The sequence below is a fragment of the Prionailurus viverrinus genome, chromosome A3, assembly GCF_022837055.1.
Source record: "Prionailurus viverrinus isolate Anna chromosome A3, UM_Priviv_1.0, whole genome shotgun sequence".
Taxonomy (NCBI): Eukaryota; Metazoa; Chordata; class Mammalia; order Carnivora; family Felidae; genus Prionailurus; species Prionailurus viverrinus.
In genome coordinates, this window is record NC_062563.1 from 46,379,483 (window position 1) to 46,400,002 (window position 20,520).

At 43.1% G+C, this 20,520-nt stretch overlaps 1 protein-coding gene across 1 annotated transcript in view; it reads left to right on the plus strand.

The window, feature by feature from the left end:
* The window catches only part of KIZ (kizuna centrosomal protein), a 143,723-nt gene extending 124,383 nt beyond the window's left edge, over positions 1–19,340 (plus strand). Inside the window, exons 10-13 of the mRNA XM_047854270.1 lie at positions 3,281–3,385; positions 6,261–6,357; positions 16,772–16,815; positions 19,197–19,340. Coding sequence (XP_047710226.1) covers positions 3,281–3,385; positions 6,261–6,357; positions 16,772–16,815; positions 19,197–19,300 — 350 coding nt within the window. The 3' untranslated portion in view covers positions 19,301–19,340. The remainder of the gene's footprint in view (positions 1–3,280; positions 3,386–6,260; positions 6,358–16,771; positions 16,816–19,196) is intronic.
* Positions 19,341–20,520: the final 1,180 nt, after the last annotated feature.

The window sequence follows — 20,520 nt, forward strand, 5'->3', positions numbered from 1 at the left end:
TTTAATCCCCCCAAATCTGAAATTACCTCTCAACTACTAGCTTGCCATTTTTCAAGCTGAAAATAAAAGGTACACATTTTCCTGGTTTCTGAGGAGCAGGAGAGCCAGCTCATTGGGGTGAAATGATTCACTTAAAACATCAGCTGAGAGAAAACCCCACTTCAAGTTTCCAGATGCCAGGAAACAAAATCTTTGTGTTCTGTTGTTGTTGTTAAATGTCTGGCTTTGCTATCTCTTCCTTGACCAAATAAATGTAATTGAATGCAGAAATAGCATATGGTCATTATGCTCTGGACTCGTATCCTAAAGGCTGGAAAGTTTTTATATAGTAAAAACAAAACTGTGCATTTTCACCTCCTTTACAATGATTCTTTACCTACTTAGAATCCAGATGCTCTGTCTTTGATTTTATTAATACCTCCCCTCTTCTAAAATAACCTTACAAGTCTGGAGTAATATGGACGTGATGATTTTAATTAGAGAGTATTATGATGCCATCCTATTGAAGCCATCCTAGGACAATGAGACTAACCTATAGCAAGAAACACTTTCTGTCCCAGGGCAGCTCGCACGCGCATGCACACACACACACACACACACACACACACACACACACGCATCACACAAAACAATACTTTCCCATTCTGCATCCACTGCCTCTGGTGTTTTCTGTACTAAATCTGGTTCCAGTGTGTTCACAATCCAGCAGTGTTAAAAAAAAATGTTGCCTTAGAATTTGTTATTTTCAGAGTTAAGAGTCCTTGATCTGTACATATTTTTAATTATATATCATTTAACATTCCAAAATATGATGCTGATTTTCAATACTTATTTTTATCTTGATTGATTCTCAGTAGGGCAAGAGAAGTTATATTCTTCTTCTTCAGTGTGATGGTAGTTTTAATCCAGTAAGAAGGGCCTCATGGTTAAGTTCTTAAATGGAGCCAGCAAACACAGGGATGCAGCTGATTGTGCTGACAGCAGGAATCCTTTTATTTTGTGGCCACGTTGAAGGTACAGCCATGGATGTTGTTTTGTTATGTTTGTGCTATCAGTTTCATTCAGGTATCCTTGAGACTTGAGGGGATACAGAAGGTTGTGTCACTCGGGTTCTTTTTATTTGTCGTTGTTCCCAACAGTCGTCCCCATATTAACTCACAGCAGACACGATGAGAAGCCCTGTGGGAACCTCAGTCAAGTGGACCTGAGCCAGGTCTGTGCTGCTGCTGATCCCTCAGGGGTGCCTGGCTTTGCTCCCTGCAAACACTCTGTCCGCACGATGAGCCCAGATTCGATTTTCTCAGCTGCGGGCCTCGGAGCTCATCCTGTGGCTGCTAGTCTTCCTGACTTTCCTATCCCCACCCAGCCTCTCCTCTGGTCCCCCTTTACTCCAGGGTGAGGAGTGCTCTGGAGGGACCAGGAAACCAAGGAAATCAGTTCTGTCTCTTGAGATTCATTCCTCTAGTGGCTTCTGCAAGGCCCAAAGAGGAGAGAAACCATTTTACTATGATGTTGAGACTACCCACAGACCAACTCAAAATAATGGCTGGAATTTGGCCACTTCAGATAAACTCATACAACTTATCTTCGAGTTTTGAAACCTGGGTTCAACTAAATTGTTTTTTGTTTGTCTTCAGAATTTCTAAAAAGTGACAGTTCAAGAAAATAATCTGCATGCATTTGAAAGTATCATCACAGGAGGAATTTAAGAAACTTCTTTCTGGGCAGTAGAATTTTCTGTATTTATGTGTCTTTTTTCCCACAATTAAAACAGTTAATGATAATGTATCAGTATCATCAACTATCCCATCAGTGTTCTACTCTTCCTTACAGTTGTTTTTTTTTTTCTTGAGTCAGTAGCCAGACTATGCCAACACACTGTGTTTGGTTTGGGTGACCACATAAGTCACCATCGAAATAAGGAAACATTTGGTAACAAAAGGGGATTCTATTAATAGTTATACTGGGACAACAGGCACAAACTTGAATTGTCATGGACCAATTGCGATGTTTGGTCATTCTCCTTTTTTTTTTCTTAACATGAAGTTTACCATCTTAACCATTTTTAAGTGTACAGTTCAATAGTGATGAATACATTCACATTGTTGTGCAGCAGATCTCTGGAGCTTTTTCATCTTGCAAAACTGAAATACTCTACCCACTAAACACTGATTTCCCCTTCACCCCTGCCCTCAGTGACCGCCTTTCCACTTTCTGTTTTTATCATTTTGACTCCTTTCAATACTTCATATGAGCAGAATCATATGGTATTTGTCTCCTGGTGACTGCTTATTTCGCTTAACGTAATACCCTCAAGGTTCATCTATGTTGTAGCAGGTGTCAGGATTTCCTTCTTTTTAAAGGCTGCTTAATATTCAACTGTAGGTATATGCTACATTTGTGTATCATCTGTTGATGAATGTTTGGGCTCCTTCTACTTCTTGGCTATTATGAATAATGCTGCAGTGAACACAGATGTGCCAGTATCTCTTCCACATCCTGCTTTCAATTCCTTTGGATATATACTCAGAAGTAGGATTGCTGAATCATATGGTAGTTCTATTTATAATTTGTTGAGGAACCTCTACACTGTTTTCCATGATGGTGGCACCATTTTGCAGTCCCAACAGTAGTGCACAGGATTCCAACATCTCTGCATCCTTGCCAACGCTTGTTATTTTCTGTTCTTTTGATAATAGCCATCCTGATGGGTCAGACCTGATTACCTCATTGTGGTTTTGGTTTCCATTTCCCTAATAATTAGTGATTTTTGAGTATCTTTTCTTGGCTTTTTGTATACCTTCTTTGGAGAAATGTCTGTTCAAGTTCTTTCCCTACATTTTCACCGGGTCATTTGTGTTGTTGTTGTCATTGTTGCGTTGTTGTTGTTGCCAAGTTGTAGAAGTTCCGTATATATTCTGGATATTAATCACTTACCAGATATATTACTTCAATTATGTTCTCCCATTCTATAGGTTGCCTTTTCACTCTGTTCATTTTTTCCTTTGACATGCAAAAGTTTTGTTTGTTAGAGTCCCACTTGTCTATTTTTAATTTTCTTGACTATGTTTCTGGTGTCATCCAAGAAATCATTGCCAACTCCAATGTCCTGAAAGTTTTCTGCTATGTTTTCTTCCAGGGATTTAATAGTCTTAGGTCTTATGTTTAAGTCTGTAATCCATTTTGAATTGATTTTTGTGTATGGTGTAAGGCAAGGGTCCAAATTTATTCTTTTGCATGTGAATTTCCAGTTATCTGTGTCTTTCTTTTTAATCTGTAGAAACAAAAGCCTACCAGTTGCTGAAGCAGTCTACCCTTCAGGATACTATAAATCACACTGAAGACAGATTCCAAAAAGCGGATGTTTCTGTAATACAACTGTCAGGTAAGCAAGGGCATATTCAGTGCTCCAAGTGAGGATCCAGGGGACCTAGGAGGGCAGCCAGTGCCTGGTTCAAGCAAGGATGGTCACCCTCTGAAGGTTTCTGGAGTTTCTTTGTAATAAGCTGCCATCAGGTCAGAATAAGCCAATACTTTTTCAGTTCTTAACGAACAACAGTTTGGAAGTCTTCCCTCCTGGATATGTACAGGCCCCCAGCATGGCAATGGCCCAAACAGTCCCTTGGATTCTACCTGGTATGTCATGATAGTAACTTGTCACTAAGTACCACTGGAAACACCCCAAACTCCTTCTTTTCCCAGTATCTCCCAGTTTCTCTCTCTCTCTCATTTTTTTTTAAGTTTATTTATTTACTTTGAGGAGGGGAGGGGCAGAGAGAGGGAGAGAGAGAGAATTCCAAGCAGGCTCCACACTGTCAGCACAGAGCCTGATGTGGGGCTCAAAATTCACGAACCATGAGATCATGACATGAGCCGATTTCCAGAGTCGAATGTTTAACCGACTGAGCCACCCAGGCGCCCCCTCCCAGTTTATTAATCATCAGTGGGAGCATCAGGCTGGGCTACCTTCCCTCCTTAGAATGTTGGTTCTTTAAATAAAAATACTGCAAATCCCAGTAAAGCTAAATTTTAAGCTTAAATGTAGTTCCTTCAACTGTAACTTTCTTTGTTTTCATATATTGTGTTATTGTACTTTTATTATTTTCAGTGGTTTTTATCTTATTGTACCTTTTTTTTTTAGTTGGAGTCACCTCAGCTCCCTTCGTGAAAGTAAATGCATTAAAGTATACTTTAATTGACCTTATTTTCACCACAGTGTCATAATTTCACCTAACAGAATGAATAGTGATTTTTTAATAACATGTAATTTCCAGTCCATATCCAAGTTTCCCAGTTGTCTCATGAGACAGACCTTTCTTTTGAGGGACATACTTACGGTGTATCAGACTTAGCTATCTTTGGAGAGCTATTTCCTAGATAATATTAGTATTAGAATCAGTTACTGTAAAATTCAGTTATTTTGGCTATTTTGAGGATTCAGTGAGTCTTTGCAGGTTAAATGCCAGCACAGTGCCTGTTAGAGAAAAGCCCTTAGGAGAATGGTGGTTATTATTTGAACTCCGCAAACATGAGACCTTGCAGTCTATTGCTGTATAATGCAGGGCCTTTACCCGGATGGAAAGATACAGCACTGTGAACCTGCAACTGTGCTTTTCATCACCTTCTTCACATTTGAGTCACAGTATTAGAGTCCAGAGGTATCTTAGAAAGTATTTATCCAACCCCTTATTTTACAAATGAGGCCCCAAGACAGTGATGTCTCTCTCAGAACAGTACAGCCTGTTAGCAGACACACATTTGGAAGGGGACTCCACAAGTCTGTTTCTGCTAAGTATATTCATGATAGTTCCATGGACAGGTTCAAAGGATAAGTAAGTTTGACATAAGTTATAGTCCCTTGGATGTATATTAAACAGTTTGGTACTGTTAAGATAGTAATAATTAATATATTCATTTCTTAATCTATTCATAAGTGAAGTGATAGGTTGTATCAAGCCAAGCAGCCCTAGATCCAATTTCCTCACCTACCCTCACAATTATACTATATGCTTTGCAAGATTCCATATTTTCTAACACTGGGATCACAGAGGTGCTTCTGATGGTCCTGGCTGTCATTGTAGTTAGACATTGCTTCTTGTATTTATTTTACCTTTGGTCACGGCTACCTTTTCACTTTCATGCTTACTCTGAGCCTAGGGACTTCTCTGAGCTCCAAAGAAAAGCAGGAAGTGGGATGGGACAGTGAAGGGAAATGGAAGCCACGTACCCATATTAGACCTCACAGCATTGTTACAGGTAGCCATAGCGCTGTGGACCCTGAACTCAAGAGTTCATCTAACTGTTGAAGAAATTCAGGTTTCAATTAACTTCTGCTCATAGGTCTTATGCTGTGTCTCTGGACCACTTAAGGCAAGCCACTTAAACCTTGTGCCTTCATGTTCATGTCTGAGAAGACCTTGTCTTGTTAAGCATGGGGGACTCTCTTTGGGCAAACATGGACACCTCATTAAGGGAATCATTTGGCTGCAGAGGTTCTGTGAGACAGGCAGGTTACAGGTCAGAAACTCTGCCAAGTGCCTTTCCCAGCGATGCCCATGCACTCTCTATCCATGACCCCAGTGACCACCAGTTGAGAATCAGACTGGTAGCTGACATCCAAGGGCACCCAGGAGATGAGGTGAGGGTTGCCCTGCAAGCTGGATGTACCAGGGGCATGGTCTGGTTCCCCTGCTCCAGAGAAAATGTGGATTGTCATCTTCCCCATCAACCTTTTCAGGCTGATTAAAGAGTGGCCTTGATGGCTTTCAGTGGAGTTTCATTCTTCTCCGCAAGATGGAAGAGAGAGGATTTGGCAGAGGGGTATCTGTCATCCTGGGATGTCAGTGATTTCTGAGACCTGGTTCCCAGCACCCATCATTTTGGTGATTTCTCACTGCCCATGTGTTACAACAAGGTAAATTATCAGCATTTAGTGTCATAGGAGAGGCCCATATGCGCAGACATGTGACTTGGTCATTTAAAATTTAGGTCTTTGAATGATTTTGTTTTTTCGTTTTTGTGGCTTCTTCATGTCACAGGAAGCCCCTCCACCCACCCACACGCACACACACTTCCTTTCAGTATTCTGCCAACATGTTGTTCCTTGCCTCAGAAGCTCCTTTGCCTTCTGTGGCTTGGACAGCATCTTCCCCTGTCGACGTTTGTTTCACCAAAGTTATTGTGAGGCTGCTTCTTCATTCAGTGCATTTCTCTGCTGCGTGGCGGCCAGCACTCACTCTCCACGTTTGTGCTTATCATAGGTTTGAACATTGGCAGCGGTATACTCAAGACAAAGACAACTAACAAAATCGCCTCGGAGGCTAGTTTTTCATCGAGCGAAGGAAGTCCTTTGTCAAGGTAAAGTCGTGAAAGCCTTTCTGAACAGCGGTCACAAGATGAGAACTGTCACTCCGTAATGAATGCAACTCTGGCTGCATATTATTTTGTTGTGTGACTTGAGGGAAGGTTATGGTTTGGGTTTTTGTTTATCTAAAATAACAGTTGAAACTCCAGTCTACCTTTGAAAATATTTGTGCCAGAGAGCCAAGTATTGTTTTGCAGCTGTTGTTTCGTTGGTTTAAGACTCAATTGACACCTCAGTGAACCACAAATTAGCGTCTACAGCTGCTCGCAGTAGGGCTGCTTAGAGACCACACAATGGAGGGTGTCGGAAAAGGGCAGAGAGAAAACATCGGGCCTTAAAAGAAATAAAGTGGCCCGTTTCTGCTTTCTGAGACGGCTGATATATATACTGGCAATTGCTGGGTATTTGTTTTTGTATTCCTCTTTTTCACCAGGCATTTGGGCAAGATTATTCTTCCCTTTTCTGATACTTCCTTGCTTATTGTCCATAAAGAACAAGATGTATCCAACATTTGCTGAACCCCAGCACCTCTTATAAGTTTTTCAAGCAACGTAAGTGAGTTGGTGAGTTGTGTGCTGGATTTGTCATCGACATAAAATACTAGCCATGCGATGGCATTGGGTCGGAAAAAATGTATAGATGGGAATCAAAGCAATTGTCTGAGGAAAATACCTGGCTTTGGCTGCATATTGTTTAAAACTGCACAAACTTCCTTTTCTAATAACATTTCTCATTAAAAGGGTGTCTTTTAGATGCTTACATTACATTAGAATTAACTTGCCCTGACAAAATTTTAAAACAGAAACTTTACATTTCTAACATCATATCCAGTATCCCATAATATAAAGCGATTTGATCCGGAAATGTAGTGTTTTTTAAATGAAAAAAAAAATCCTATTTTCACTTATATTTTGAAAAACATTATACTATTTTTAGGACTGGAATATCTTAAAATGAGATGGATTTTCTAAAATTAGGTTGTTGCTTTTAGAAACCCGACAAGTTCAGTTTTAGAAAACTACTCATGTAGTTACCAAAAATTAGCATGTTTAATACCTGGGTTTTCATCCTTGGTTTTGAAAGAAGTGGGAGGAAATGAATTATGGGACAGGAATAATGTTCAAGTGTTATATATTTTTGATTATCCTGTAAATTCAAGTTCTAGGTCTTTTAAAGGATATTTTAAAAGACAGTAAGTTCTACAGGTAGGTGTCAGCCCTCACTGTTACCATCTGGCTCACTAACACATCCTGTAGTTGTTAAAAGATCGTTGGAAATGGTCATCTCCATTATATTTTAGAGGCATTAAAAAACCCAATTCTTCTTGAACTTGTCTTTATATGTATATACTCTTCAGGCAATGTTAAAATACATTCAGAAAGCAGCTAGACCCAAAGAATGTTTTCTCGGCCTGGTAATTTCATGTCTTGTGTCTATATTTCACTAAACTAAATTCAAACTTTCTTCCCCATCCATTTTGAGGCAGGGACCTTGTGTTACTATTGCTCCTGCATGAAATTAATTTTCTAAATAAATCACAAGTAATCTCATAACCCTCTTTAAGAAAAAAAAAAAAAGGTCTTCAAGGAACATTTGGTTCTAGACACTTGATAATAATCCAGTGATGAAAAAGGTCTGGGCATTGAGTGTGTGGGTTTGGCGTGCTGTTTGTTACAGTTTAGTTCTTTTGCTGGGTTTGGTGTTGTTAATACACCACCCTGGGCTTTGGAGAGCTCTGGTTTTGCTGTTTGTGCCTGGATTCACTGAAATTTCTTAGAGGCTTACATTTAAGGATCCCACTTACTGCAGTCACTCCTCGTGCTTTATTGCTTTTACAAGTGGTCTCGAAACCCAGTACTTGAGAATAAACATAACAGTGCAGTGCTGCTGTAGCACTTTTAAAAATTCTTCTTTGCTCTATTTTGTCAGTGAGCTGATGAGCAACCTCAAAAAAAAAAAAAAAAAAAAAAAGACCCTGCTGGACCTAAAAAAAAATGGCTTCTTCTGATGTCCTAGAGACAATAATTATGATGTGCTAGTTAAGCCCAAACTACAGCTGAGGGATTTTACTTTAAAGCAGCGGCTTGGGTGCAAAAATGCATTTATAGCTCTTTGTCTGCACCTCATTATGTGTGGGCCTGATTCATTAAGTAATTGGTTTGCAGTTGTTTACATGAGTATTAAGGCCTTCTTTTCAACCGCCTTTGAGAGATACATTGTGCAAATGTTGCCTGTGATGAATGCAGAATGAGGGCCAGAGGGTCCGTCCTATTGGCTAAACAGTGCACTCTGTTGAAAAGCCAGAGAAAGGGATTGGGTGCTGCTTTGCATAGCAATGACTTTCTTAATAAGCGTTACAGATTAATACACACCAGCTATAAAAGATGCAAAGAGATACTCTTAGCACATTTATCCATGCTCATTTCATTGTGATGGTGGTGGGATCCGGGTGCTTTCATATTCCGTTTTTCCGAGCAGCAGCTTCAGTGCATGAGCCGTAATAGAATCCGATGTTTATTGTATTATAAATCACGGGCAAGTAGGCAGATCGGCAACAGTTTATTATTAAAGATTCTTTCAGTGTAAATCTTTTTCTACCATTGTATTTGCTTCAGCAAAATCATTTTGTGGTTGAGTGGGGATGAAAGGCATAATGTACGAAGGAGTGAGTCCTAATAGGAAGCCGTTCTCCAAGTAAAGACCACTTGTTCCCTTTTGTTCAGGGGTGCATGCCAGAGCTTCCTCTCCTCTGCAAACATTGTCTCGCTTTACCTTCCCCAGGAAGCGGTTTTCACGCTCCCGGATCCATTTATTCAATGGAGAGTATATTTTAACAGCCTGCCATGTAACTTCAGTTTACCGTCTGGATCGAGATAACATTTTACCGAAGAAAAGGATGTGTGCTTGCAACATAATTGCCTGGGGGAAAGGTAGCAGAAGTCACCCAGCCATGGCACCCTGGCAGGGCCGCTGTGGGTGGCATTTTGTGTCCACTCTGCAACCACCAGAGTGGCCAGCGGAGGGCGCCTGGCCGCAGCTGATGCCGTGTCTCTCTCCTTGCCTGGTCACTGGGCCATTTTCCCTTGGGAGAATACAAAGATTGCACGGAATCAATACCAGTGAAATAAAAATCAGGTATTCCTGGAAGTCCTTTGGGTTTTATTAAAGCACCCGTTCTCTGTCTCTGGCTTAGCAAATCTGCAATCGCCTTAAATCCTACTGAATAAGCAGCTGCCTAAATATCCTACGTGTTCTCCTCATAGACCCACCTACTTTATTTTTTTCTACACAGAGCATGAAAGAACAGTAACTTGCTAGATTAGCCGAAGGGAAGGAGTTAGCAAATTGACCTCAGGCAGCTTAAAAGAAAAAAAAAAAAAAAAAGAAAAGAAAAAGAAAAAAAAATGGCTTCTGCTGCAGGGTCCCTGGCTAACCATCAGGGGGCGCTCGGACTTTGTCAAATTAAAACTGTCTCAGCCTTTGGTCAGCCCTTAAAATTAGAATTTACAGAGATTTGTTGGCATACTCATGGGGTTCTTCCTTCCTGAATAATTTTATGCCTTCTATTTTTCAGAAATATATGTCTCTTGAGCAAAATTGTAGCTGAAGATGCTGTTTGAGACATTTTAATACCGATTTTAGCTAGCAGTCAAAATCATTAAAAATTACAGAATTTGGAGTCTAGAGACCACATCTTCTCATTAGTTAATATTTTCAGTCTTATATAGTAAGACCCTAGAACAGGAAGGACACTTCCCACTAGTAGCCCCCCCCCCTCGTGGTCTCCCATCCCATAGACCCCTGCTCTTGGCAGGACCCTCAGAGTCTCATTGCCAGACTCCACTGACATGACCTCAAGGTCACAATAACTTGGGTAGTTTGTTGACAGGCTGTGGATACTTATTTCCTTCAACACAGTATTGACCATGAGGTTGGGAATCATTGTGTTCCTAATATTAGGACATCCCCCAGGTCTGCTGTTTTCCAGATTCCTCCTTCCACAGGGCCAAGAATGAGTGTCTGAAATCCTAGCCTGACTGTTGCACCTCTGCTGCTTCTGTTACCCATACCTCCTCTCAAGCACTGCATGGCCTACAGTCTGCAGCGCCTTCCAGCCTGCTCCCCCATGTCCCTGTGCCCACTTGACAGCCTCATGTCATGCCCTCATACAACCAGCTATGTCATGAGCCCCAGCTTCTATTCCTGCTCTTTTGCTGGAATGCTTCTGCCCCACACTTTCACCTGGATGATGCCTACTAGATTGTCAGGGCTTAACTATTAACCTTCTAAAAGTCTCCTAAGCAAAGGATCTGGTCATACAAGACGCCCCTCCTGTGGCCCCATGGCTATTTCTACCATCATCTGTAGCATAGGGATTGTAGCCATTTGCAGGTACCTTCCCCTCACTGTGAGCTCCTCACTGGGGGCTTGGAGGGCTTTTCTGATTACCAGTGCTCAATAACGGTGGGACTTGCTGAGTAAGTGAACCTCTGTGTATAGCTCCACTGTTCACTCAAGCATTTGTCTTAGATGCCCTCACCTCTGGGTGGCATCACGTACCCAAGCTGCAGGAAATCATGCATTCCACAAAGGTCTCTGCATGAGTGTATAGGAGAGGGAGGGCACACACACATTTCCCAAGGGAGACTCCTGCAGTCAACCTCGATTGCACCCTCTCCAATCGTGCACCCTGCATTTGGCTTCCAGGAAACACACTGGGCATGAACCCTCATACAGTGCATTACTGGGGTCCTCACCTAACTGCTGTCCTGTCTATTGGTAAAAGGATATCTGGTTCTTGGCCCTGAACTTGACCTGGGCTCTTGGTATGTGCTAGAGGCCTGGATATTACCGCCTAATTCTGCTGCTGTCAGTTCTCAGCTTACCCTACAGTTGCCCTTTTTGGCTTGTGTCACAGTTATTTTGGTATCTGTCTCCCCACTGGAGCATGAGAGGCCCAAATACAGAGATCAAATGGGTATTGTTTGTTGCTGTGGGCCCAGCATAGAGCTGATGTGTAGTGTGACCTATGAGATAGTGAATGAGTAAGGGAATGGATGAATGAACAAACCATTGCTCTGCCGACCTGCTTGTGCAAGACCTAGCAGAGGCCATTTCCCTGTGTCCTCCCCATCCCAAGTGCTCCTGCCCATCAGGCTCCTTAAGGAGTAGACTTCATGCATCTCAGGCCTGTTTCCTTTCTCTCTGTCCCCACATTTTCCCTTTCCTTGGCCACTGTGCCAGAGTACTTGTCACCTTCACTTAGAACCCATGACTGTGCCATCACCAAACCAAGCACATGGCTTTGTGTGCCCGAATGCTGTGACAGTGAGCAGCACCACTCCCCCACACCTGCGGTAGCCAGGCTGTCAAGCAGGATTCTCTCTAAACTTACCAGAACACTGCAACGAAGGCCTACTTCCCCATTTTGCAGACAGAAAACGGGTGCTCAGAGAGGTAGGGAGCTTGCCCAGGGCCACACAGGGAGCAGAGTAGAGCATCAAGGGAGTAGAGGCTGTCTGGCCCCAGAGCTGACACTGTCTCCCATCAGCAGTCCTGCACTGGGACAGGGACCGGCTGCCCCAACCCAGGTTCTCTCCACCCTGCTGTTTGACCACATCTCATGAGGTGAGACAGGTGTTTGCATTTGGGAAGCATCCATGTGCTGGGGGGCTCTGTCCTCGTCGGCCCCCACTCCCATCTGACAGTTCTGTGTGTCTTGAAGCACAGCCTTCACAGCCTCTCTGGGCCCCACCACCCATACAATGAAAGCTCTGGATAATCTATAAGTGCTCTGCTATAATTTAATAATGGGTTTCTTAGAAGCTCATAGGTTTTCCACTTCTCATTTTGTCTCTACTTGCCAGTTCCACAAAGCAAAACATGCTTACAGTAGGCCTTGCCATCTAATTTTGTATTTATGTTGACTGTGTTGACTAAGTATTCCTAGCTACATTAGCCTTTTGCTCATATAACATGAATAGTTGACACACATAATTTCAGTGATACCTTGTTTCACCACGATTGCGGATTGTGCACGTGGGTGCCAGGTGCTGCTCTTCGGATAAAAACTGTTAAGGCCCTGACCAACCTTTACTTCTTAAGTTTAGCAAGGATGAGAACAAAAGTGACTTTGATTAGAGTTGTCCTAATCTGGTTTATCAATAGCAGGGGAATTCATAAACAATTACTGAAAAGCATCAAAAAATGAGATGGCTAGGGGCGCCTGGGTGGCGCAGTCGATTAAGCGTCTGACTTCAGCCAGGTCACGATCTCATGGTCTGTGAGTTCGAGCCCCGCGTCAGGCTCTGGGCTGATGGCTCAGAGCCTGGAGCCTGTTTCCAATTCTGAGTCTCCCTCTCTCTCTGCCCCTCCCCCGTTCATGCTCTGTCTCTCTCTGTCCCAAAAATAAATAAACGTTGAAAAAAAAAATTAAAAAAAAAAATGAGATGGCTTGATGGGTAGACAGAGGGAAGATATGTGATAAAGCCAATATGGCAAAAGGTAAATTAAGCATCCCCTTCATGGGTATGTGGTATTCATTGCACAGCTATGGGGAAAAAAATACCTAACCTGCTGGGAAATTCTGCGGAGGTCATTGTCCCATTATGATGAGACCAGCAGAACATGGTCACATTTTAATTTAATCCATTGTCTGTGGTGTTTTACCTGAAAATGGTTTGTTTTGAAGTAGGACCTCCAATCTAATTGTAACCTTCTGGGGAAAAAAAATCAAGTCTGCCATCTTGGATTTTAAGAGTTACCCATGAAAGACCAGGCAGACCCTTTGGTGTGCTGTAAGTATGGCAGTGTCACCTGTTCAACCGGCTCGGTGCACTGTGGCCCCAGGGCCAAGTCTTGGCCTCTGCCTGGTTTTGTACACCTTCAAGCTAAGAGCGGGTTTTACATTTTTGGGGGGCGAGGGGAAGCAAAGAAGAGGGAGAAGGAGAATCTTAAGCAGGCTCCACACTCAGCATGGAACCCAACACAGGGCTCGATCTCACAACCATGAGATCATGACCTGGACTGAAATCAAGAGTCAGACGCTTAACCACTGAGCCACCCAGGTTTTTACATTTTTAAATGGTTGGAGGAAATCCAAAGAAGAATGATGTTGCATGACACCTGACCTGGAAGTTCTATGAAATTCACATTTTTGTGCCCATAAGTGAGGTTGAATTACAATACAGCCCCACCTATCGTGTTCATGGCTTGTTTCCATGCTACAGCCACAAAGGTGAGTTGTCCTACAACCATATAGCCCACAACAGCTGAACCATTTACCCTCTGGCTCTTTACAGCAAACCTTTGCCAACCTCTGTTTTACAAGATGAAAATGTTACTTTCATGCTCTTAGGGAAGACGAAGCAGTCAGACTCCAAGTATGTGTGACCCAATCCCATGGCCTATAAGACTAACTCTTCCATTTCTTATACTTTGCCAGAGTGAATGTGTTCCTCGTCTTATTTATTATAGTAGCTCAACAAGTTGACTATATCCAGTATTCCAGGGAAAGTTCTCCCACTATGCCCGTTGGCCTTGTCTTAGCTTTACACATTAGGTGTGACTCAGAAAGAACTGTTGACCCTAAGAATTGCATGTGACTCTAGGTCAGCTTTGAACTGGGGTGTCACATTGGTGGGCAGAGCTGGCTTCCCAAAGGGAAACATAATTGCCCCTAGTGCATGGGGATGGAGTAGGAGACACCTGGAAGCAGCGTCCACCTTTCTCAGTGGGTGACCTACATGCATTTAGTTCTGCAGATTTCTTGCACGATTCCGGTAAGAAACTTAACCTGATTCTGAAGTCACAGAAGTAGAAACATGAAAGTCAAATAATGTGCCAGCAACTAGGTCGAGTGTCTTTAAGCAGGGCCCTGCTCTTGGTGAGCTTCATCTTTTCATTCTGCACATAATCACCAAGCACAAAGCCCTGGGTTACCCAGGGGAGCTGAAGCAGGTGCCATCACTTCCCTCACAGAGCTCATAGTCTATAGCAGAAGTGATACACAAATGAGTGTAAAACAGCAACTTGGGTGAGGAATCAGTGGTGGGTGGGGGAGCAGTAGGGGAAGTGAGGCTGTAGTAGAAGGACCCAACCAAGTCTGGGGATCAGCCTTTGAGGTGCTGTTCAGGATTTAGGGAGTTCATCAAAAAACAATGGGAAGGCTTTAAGGAGCTTTAGCAAGGAAGTGGAGTGAGAAGTTCATTCTTGCTGCTGAGTGGAAGATGGACTGTAGGGGACAGGGTGTGTGTGGCATCACCAGTTAGGGGCTGTTACAAAGGTCCAGGCAAGAGATGCTGGTGTAGTTGGCCAGGTTGTGGCAGTGTGGAGGGAAGAGCAAGGATTGAATTGTAATACAGCCCCGTCTATTGATTTACACATCGGAGCTGACTGGGTGCAGGAGGGCCTAGGAGTGGAAAGGGTTGGGGAGGGAGCAGAGGATCCGAGTGCCCTTGACTGAAACAGGAGGGACCTGGCCTGGCAGGGGAAGAGAATCACAGTGGGGAGATTGTGAATTTGGTCATGGATGAGCATGTTGCCCACAAGGTGCTTGGGAGGCAGCCAAGTAGAACTAGCACATGAGCACAGGCCATGTTTCTGGAGCTCAGAGAAGTGGCTGGGGCCACGGGGATCTGGCCCATGCTTATCCGTCATTGTGCCCTTGCTCTTAACAAGGGCTCCCTGCTACTACATCCCACTGCATCCCCCCACCCCTTTACTGGCCTGTGCAATCCTCTCTGGCTTTCAAAGCAGAGTCCAGGAGATGCCCTGCTTCCTCAGGGGTCCTGCAGCCACCCATCACCCACCCTCTGCTCCCTGTTCTCCCAGCCCTCAGTGCTCTATCCCTCTCCCTGCTGTGGCTCTTATTACCTGGACTACAGCTGGAGACTCTCTGGCCCCCACCAGCACTGTTCTAACCCACCTCTGCTTCCAGCATCTAGACTAGTCCTCATGAAATGAGAGGTAGGTAAAGAGTAGACATACAACCCACAGGTGCATTGTGTGTGTGTGTGTGTGTGTGTGGTATGTGTGTGTGTGTATACACTAGTACTTTATGAAAGATGGATTCATATGGTCAGTGGCCACCTTACCTGCAGCCTCCATGACTGATGGTTAGTGCTGGGCCCTTTCATAGGACCATCCACTCTTCATGGAGAAACAGCTGTGGGCCACTAGTTGGTCATGACAGATAATGAAACAGGCACCAAGTTTAAAGGAAGCATTGACAGATATTGAGCCTAGAAAATTATACCTAAATGGAGCTTATTTTACAGAAAAAAACAAACCAAGTATGGCAGCTATGGAAAACAGCAAATTTTTAAGCCATAGGTTAGCCAGACTTGACACAAAGGAGGGAGAAGATAAGTTCACAGGGTTTCCTATGTTAAGAGGACCAGGGTTCTGGCCATGAGCAGTGACCATACACATTGGGGTCTGTCTTTTCTTGACATTCTTCTCCTCTAAGAGACTGGAATCTGTTTTAATGCAATAATATATAAATGTAAATCCCAGCATATACCTTGGCAAGAACAGGTTGCTAGGTATTAGATGCCATAGACACTAGCATCTTTGTGTATGTGATACCCAGAAACCTACACCTCGGTGTCCAGGATACTTATGTTTTTCTGTCTTAAGTTAGTGTTTTTAATTAAGCAGACTGAGAGTTTATCTTGGACTCCCTTGTCAAGCCGTTAAGGATTGGTATCACTGGCTTGATGGAGATGAGGATCTTATCTTCCCCGCCAGCTTCTCCTTGTATTCTATCTTGGATTCTCTACTTCGGGTATTTCACTTTTAGCTTGTCTAAAAGTGCCAAAGCTTTGCCTGGACATGTTTTGGGAAGGCTGTTGAAGGGAAGTGGATCCTCTACCTCACCGCCCAGGTGCTCATTGTCCTGCGCTGCAAGGGATGCCTGCAGGGCACACTATGACCTGGTGTCTGCAGGGCCAGCAGAGAATGCACTCAGGGATACTGGTGATGCTGTCGCAATAGGGACCCACCCACCAAAGCATCAGCAAGTAACTCTGGCCACCGAGGTCCTGACATTTTCTTCTTCTTCTTTTTTTAAAGTGTTCTATTTATTTATTTTGAGAGGGAGAGCAGGGAAGGAGCAGAGGAAGAATCCCAAGCAGGCTCCATGCTGTCAGCACAGCCCCAATGCGGGGCTCTATCCCACGAACCGAGAGATCATGACCTGAGCCAAGATCACAAGTCAGAAGCTCAACTGACTGAGCCCCCCAGGCGCCGCCTGACATTTTCTTCTTGCTCTTAAGACTCAGGGAGAACGTGTAAAATTTCTGGCCTTTCAGTGCAGTACTTCTTTGCTAATGTGCTCATTGTAAAAATATCAGTCTGATTGTCATTTTTTTTTTGCAAGACTCAGGCTATTTCTTTATTTTTCAGGCATGAAAATGAAAAGAAACTAACTACCAATTTAGAGTCTAAAGGTAAGAGAAATCACTGGAGGCTAGATTTTCATCTTGTGTTTTAACCCAGAGTTGTTTTGTGACGTGTTTCTTGTTTCCTGCACCCTCCTGTAAGGACTGTGAAGCGTGTGTGCGATCACTGGGCGCCCTGTGGCTCTCCCCAGAGTGATTATGGTCTCTGAGGGGGATTGGAGGGCTATCGAGGAACCATTCTTCAGTGACAGGGCTATGAGCTGACAACATATGGGGTGCCATGGGCCACAGTGGCATAGCATTCTAACTTGCAAGTGTGAATTTGCAGGGTATCCCAGCCTCCACATCCAATTAATTGACAACACTGGTATATTCTACCTGTGAAATGGTTTTTGACTCTGTCCCCATCCTCATGGCTAATGCCCTGAGAGTACCCACTGCTCATGACATGACAGGGCTCTTACAGTAGACACTAACTGGTTTCCTCCCATCTGGCCCCTCTCCCACTCCCCACCTGGCCACCAGCATCTAAAATCTCATGTAAACTTCTTACCTTCCTGGTTAAAAATTGCTAATGCTTCCTGCTACGTGCAGGATAGAGTCACAACTTTCTCCCTTTGTGGTCTGGCCACATCCCTACTTTCCAGCTCAGTCCCTACCAAGATCTTGTCCTCTGTGGATCTATTCACAGTCAGCTTTTTCCAAATATAGATGTACCTCAGAGATACTGCAGGTTCGGTTACAGACCACTGTAATAAAGCCAAATAAATTTTTTGTTTTCTCAGTGCCTGTAAAAGTTGTGTTTACACTGTACTGTAGTCTCTTAAGCGTACAACAGCATTCATTATGTCTAAAAAAATGTTAATTAACATTAAATTAACTTAAAATACTTTAAAAATAATTAAAAAACACCTTATTGCTAAAAGATGCTAGCCATCATCTGAGCTTTCAGTGAGTCATAATTACTGATCACAGATCACTGTAGGAAATATAATAATGGAAATAATAATAATTGGAATAATGAGAGAAGTACCAAAATGTGACACAGAGACACAAGGTGAACAAATGCTGTTGAAAAAATGGCACCAGTAGATTTGCCTTGTGTAGGGTTGCCATAGACCTTCAGTTATAAAAAAACACAGTCTCTGCAAAGCACAGGAAAATGGGGTATGCCTGTATACCACGCTTGTACTTCTGTGCCTTTGCTCATGCTGTTCCCCCCTTTTCTTTAGCGCCATGAGCTCCCATTCGTCTTTCAGCCCCACCTTCCATGCTAACACTGTGGTATATCCTATGCAGAGCTTGGGCTTGCTCTATTCCTGTCTGCTTAGACCCCCGTCCCAGTAGGTTGTGGTCGAGAGCGTGGGTATAAGTCCGACAACCTGGGTGGGACTCCTGGCTTCAACACCCGCTAATTCTGTAATTGGGGCCAGTTACTTAACCTCTCTCAGCCCATTTGCTCAGTAAATGGAGACATTAACACTTACCTTCCCAGGTTGGTACAAGGATGAAATGGGGTTGTGTATAAGAAGTCATCACAGAATGGCAGGTAGTGAGTGCCGTGGAGATAGCAGTGGTCATGGAGATTGTCCGTATAGCAGACCGTGTCCCACCACATCCTGTCCGACCACGCTGGAGATCACAGTGCAGTTCGCGGGCATGCTGTGGCCTTCCACCACAAGCAGCTGTGCATCTGCTTAAGGGCTTTCTCTGGCTGCAGGCGCATGCCCAGCCCCAATGGGGCAGCCCAGAGTACCCGGGAGTTGATGCCCTGGTTGAGAATGAGAATAACCTTCAACCAATGAGAAATGGAAGTTGGTCAATAAATAACCCCACTGCCTTACTCTTTGTTGGGACAATTTGAGGAGAGTTCTGAGTTTCTCAGAGAGTACCCTGCAGGCCTGAGCCGCCTTGTCCACTGCCGGCCCCCCTCATTAACACACCCTCTGCTGGCTTCCTCTCTTCCTGTGTCACTATTCCAGCCCCTCCCATCATTCCCAGGATCACCTCCCAAGTAAACCATGTGCACCCAAGTCCTCCTATTCTTCCACCATGTCTTCCTTGTGAAGTATAGAAGGGGATCAAAGTGCAAGAGCAGCTAAGCTGAGGTGGTCTCAGGCCTGGTGAAATACCTGGCTAACCCTGCTTCTGTGTTAATCCTGATTTAAAATCCCCATCCTGCAGTAAAGAGCTGAGCACAACAAAAGGGGAAGGAAATATTCTGCAGTGTTTCCATAGAATACACTGAGATGTGCAAATTTGTGCAGTATGGACATGCATCCAGATGCACCTGGTCAGGTTCAGCCCTCAGTGTCCCTAGTAGGCCTTTTGCAGGCCAGTGCTTCCAGTCCACTGGAACCAGTCTACTGATGAAGCCATGCTTATCAGAGTGGAGAGATGTTAAATAGCTGTCTGTTTTTCTCTTCCAGCCTTTTGGGATGAATCCGACGACAGTAACTCAGAAATTGAAGCTGCTTTACGCCCTAGAAACCATAACACATCTGCCGATGACTTTGGTGATTTTTATGACTAATAAGCAGTAACAACCATTGGAAATAAAGTCATTAAATAACCTAAAACCCTGTGTTTGTATGTGATGTCCTAAACAAACATGTCTTTTAAAGCTTCCTAATTGTTTAATAGGAGCACTTGGGACCATATTGCTACTGGAGTGAAATTCCATGGCATAAACATAAACTAGCATATTCATTTGAAGTGTTATCAAAAAACAAAGTGATATGCAATGCCCATTGAAATGTAAGTTGCTTTCTTTGTAGAAATTGACAAGCTGGTCCTAAAATTCATATGGAAATCCAAGGGACCCAGAATAGCTAAAACAACCTTGAAAAAGGAAACAAAGTTGGAGTACTCACACTTCCCAATTTTGAAACTTACTTAAAAGCTAAAATAAACAAACAAATGAAAGCTGTAGTAATTGAGACTGTATGGGACTGGCATAGACATACAGATCAGTGAAATATCAATTTATATATAATCTAGAACTGATAATCCAGAAATAAATCCTCATGTGTATGGTCACTTAATTTTTGACAAAGGTGCCAAGCCATTCAATGGGGAAGGAGTGATCTTTTGAACAAATGGTGCTGGGACAACTGAAGAGCCAAAGAACTGCAGATGAATGAAGTTAGATCCCTACCTCACACTGTATACAAAATTAACTCAAAATGCATCAAGGATCTAAGTGTAAGAGCTAAACTATAAACCTCTCAGAAGTAAGCATTGTGTAAATCTTTCTGACCTTGAATTAGGCAATGGTTTCTTGGATATAACACCAAAAGTCCTTAACTGAGAAAAATAGATACATACATTGGACTTCACCCAAATTAAAACATTTTGCTGCAAAGGACACCATCAGGAAAGTGAAAAGAATGGGAGAAAATATTTTCAAATCATATATCTAAAAAGGGACTTGTATCCAGAATATATAAAGAATTTTTATAATTCAATAAAAAGACAACAAACTCAATTTAAAAATGAGCAAAAGTTCTGAATCGACATTGCTCCAAAGAAAATGTACAAAAACAGTCACAAACTAAAGGACACATGACAACTAAATGCAGTGTGGGATCCTAGGTTGGATCCTCGAACCAAGAAAGGACATTAATGGAAAGTTTGGGGAAACCCAAATTAAGTTTGGAGTTTAGTTGATAGTAATTATACTAGTGTTGTTTTCTTGGTTTTTACAAATGTACTGTGGTAAGGTAAGATCAGAGGGATGTAACAAGAACTCTG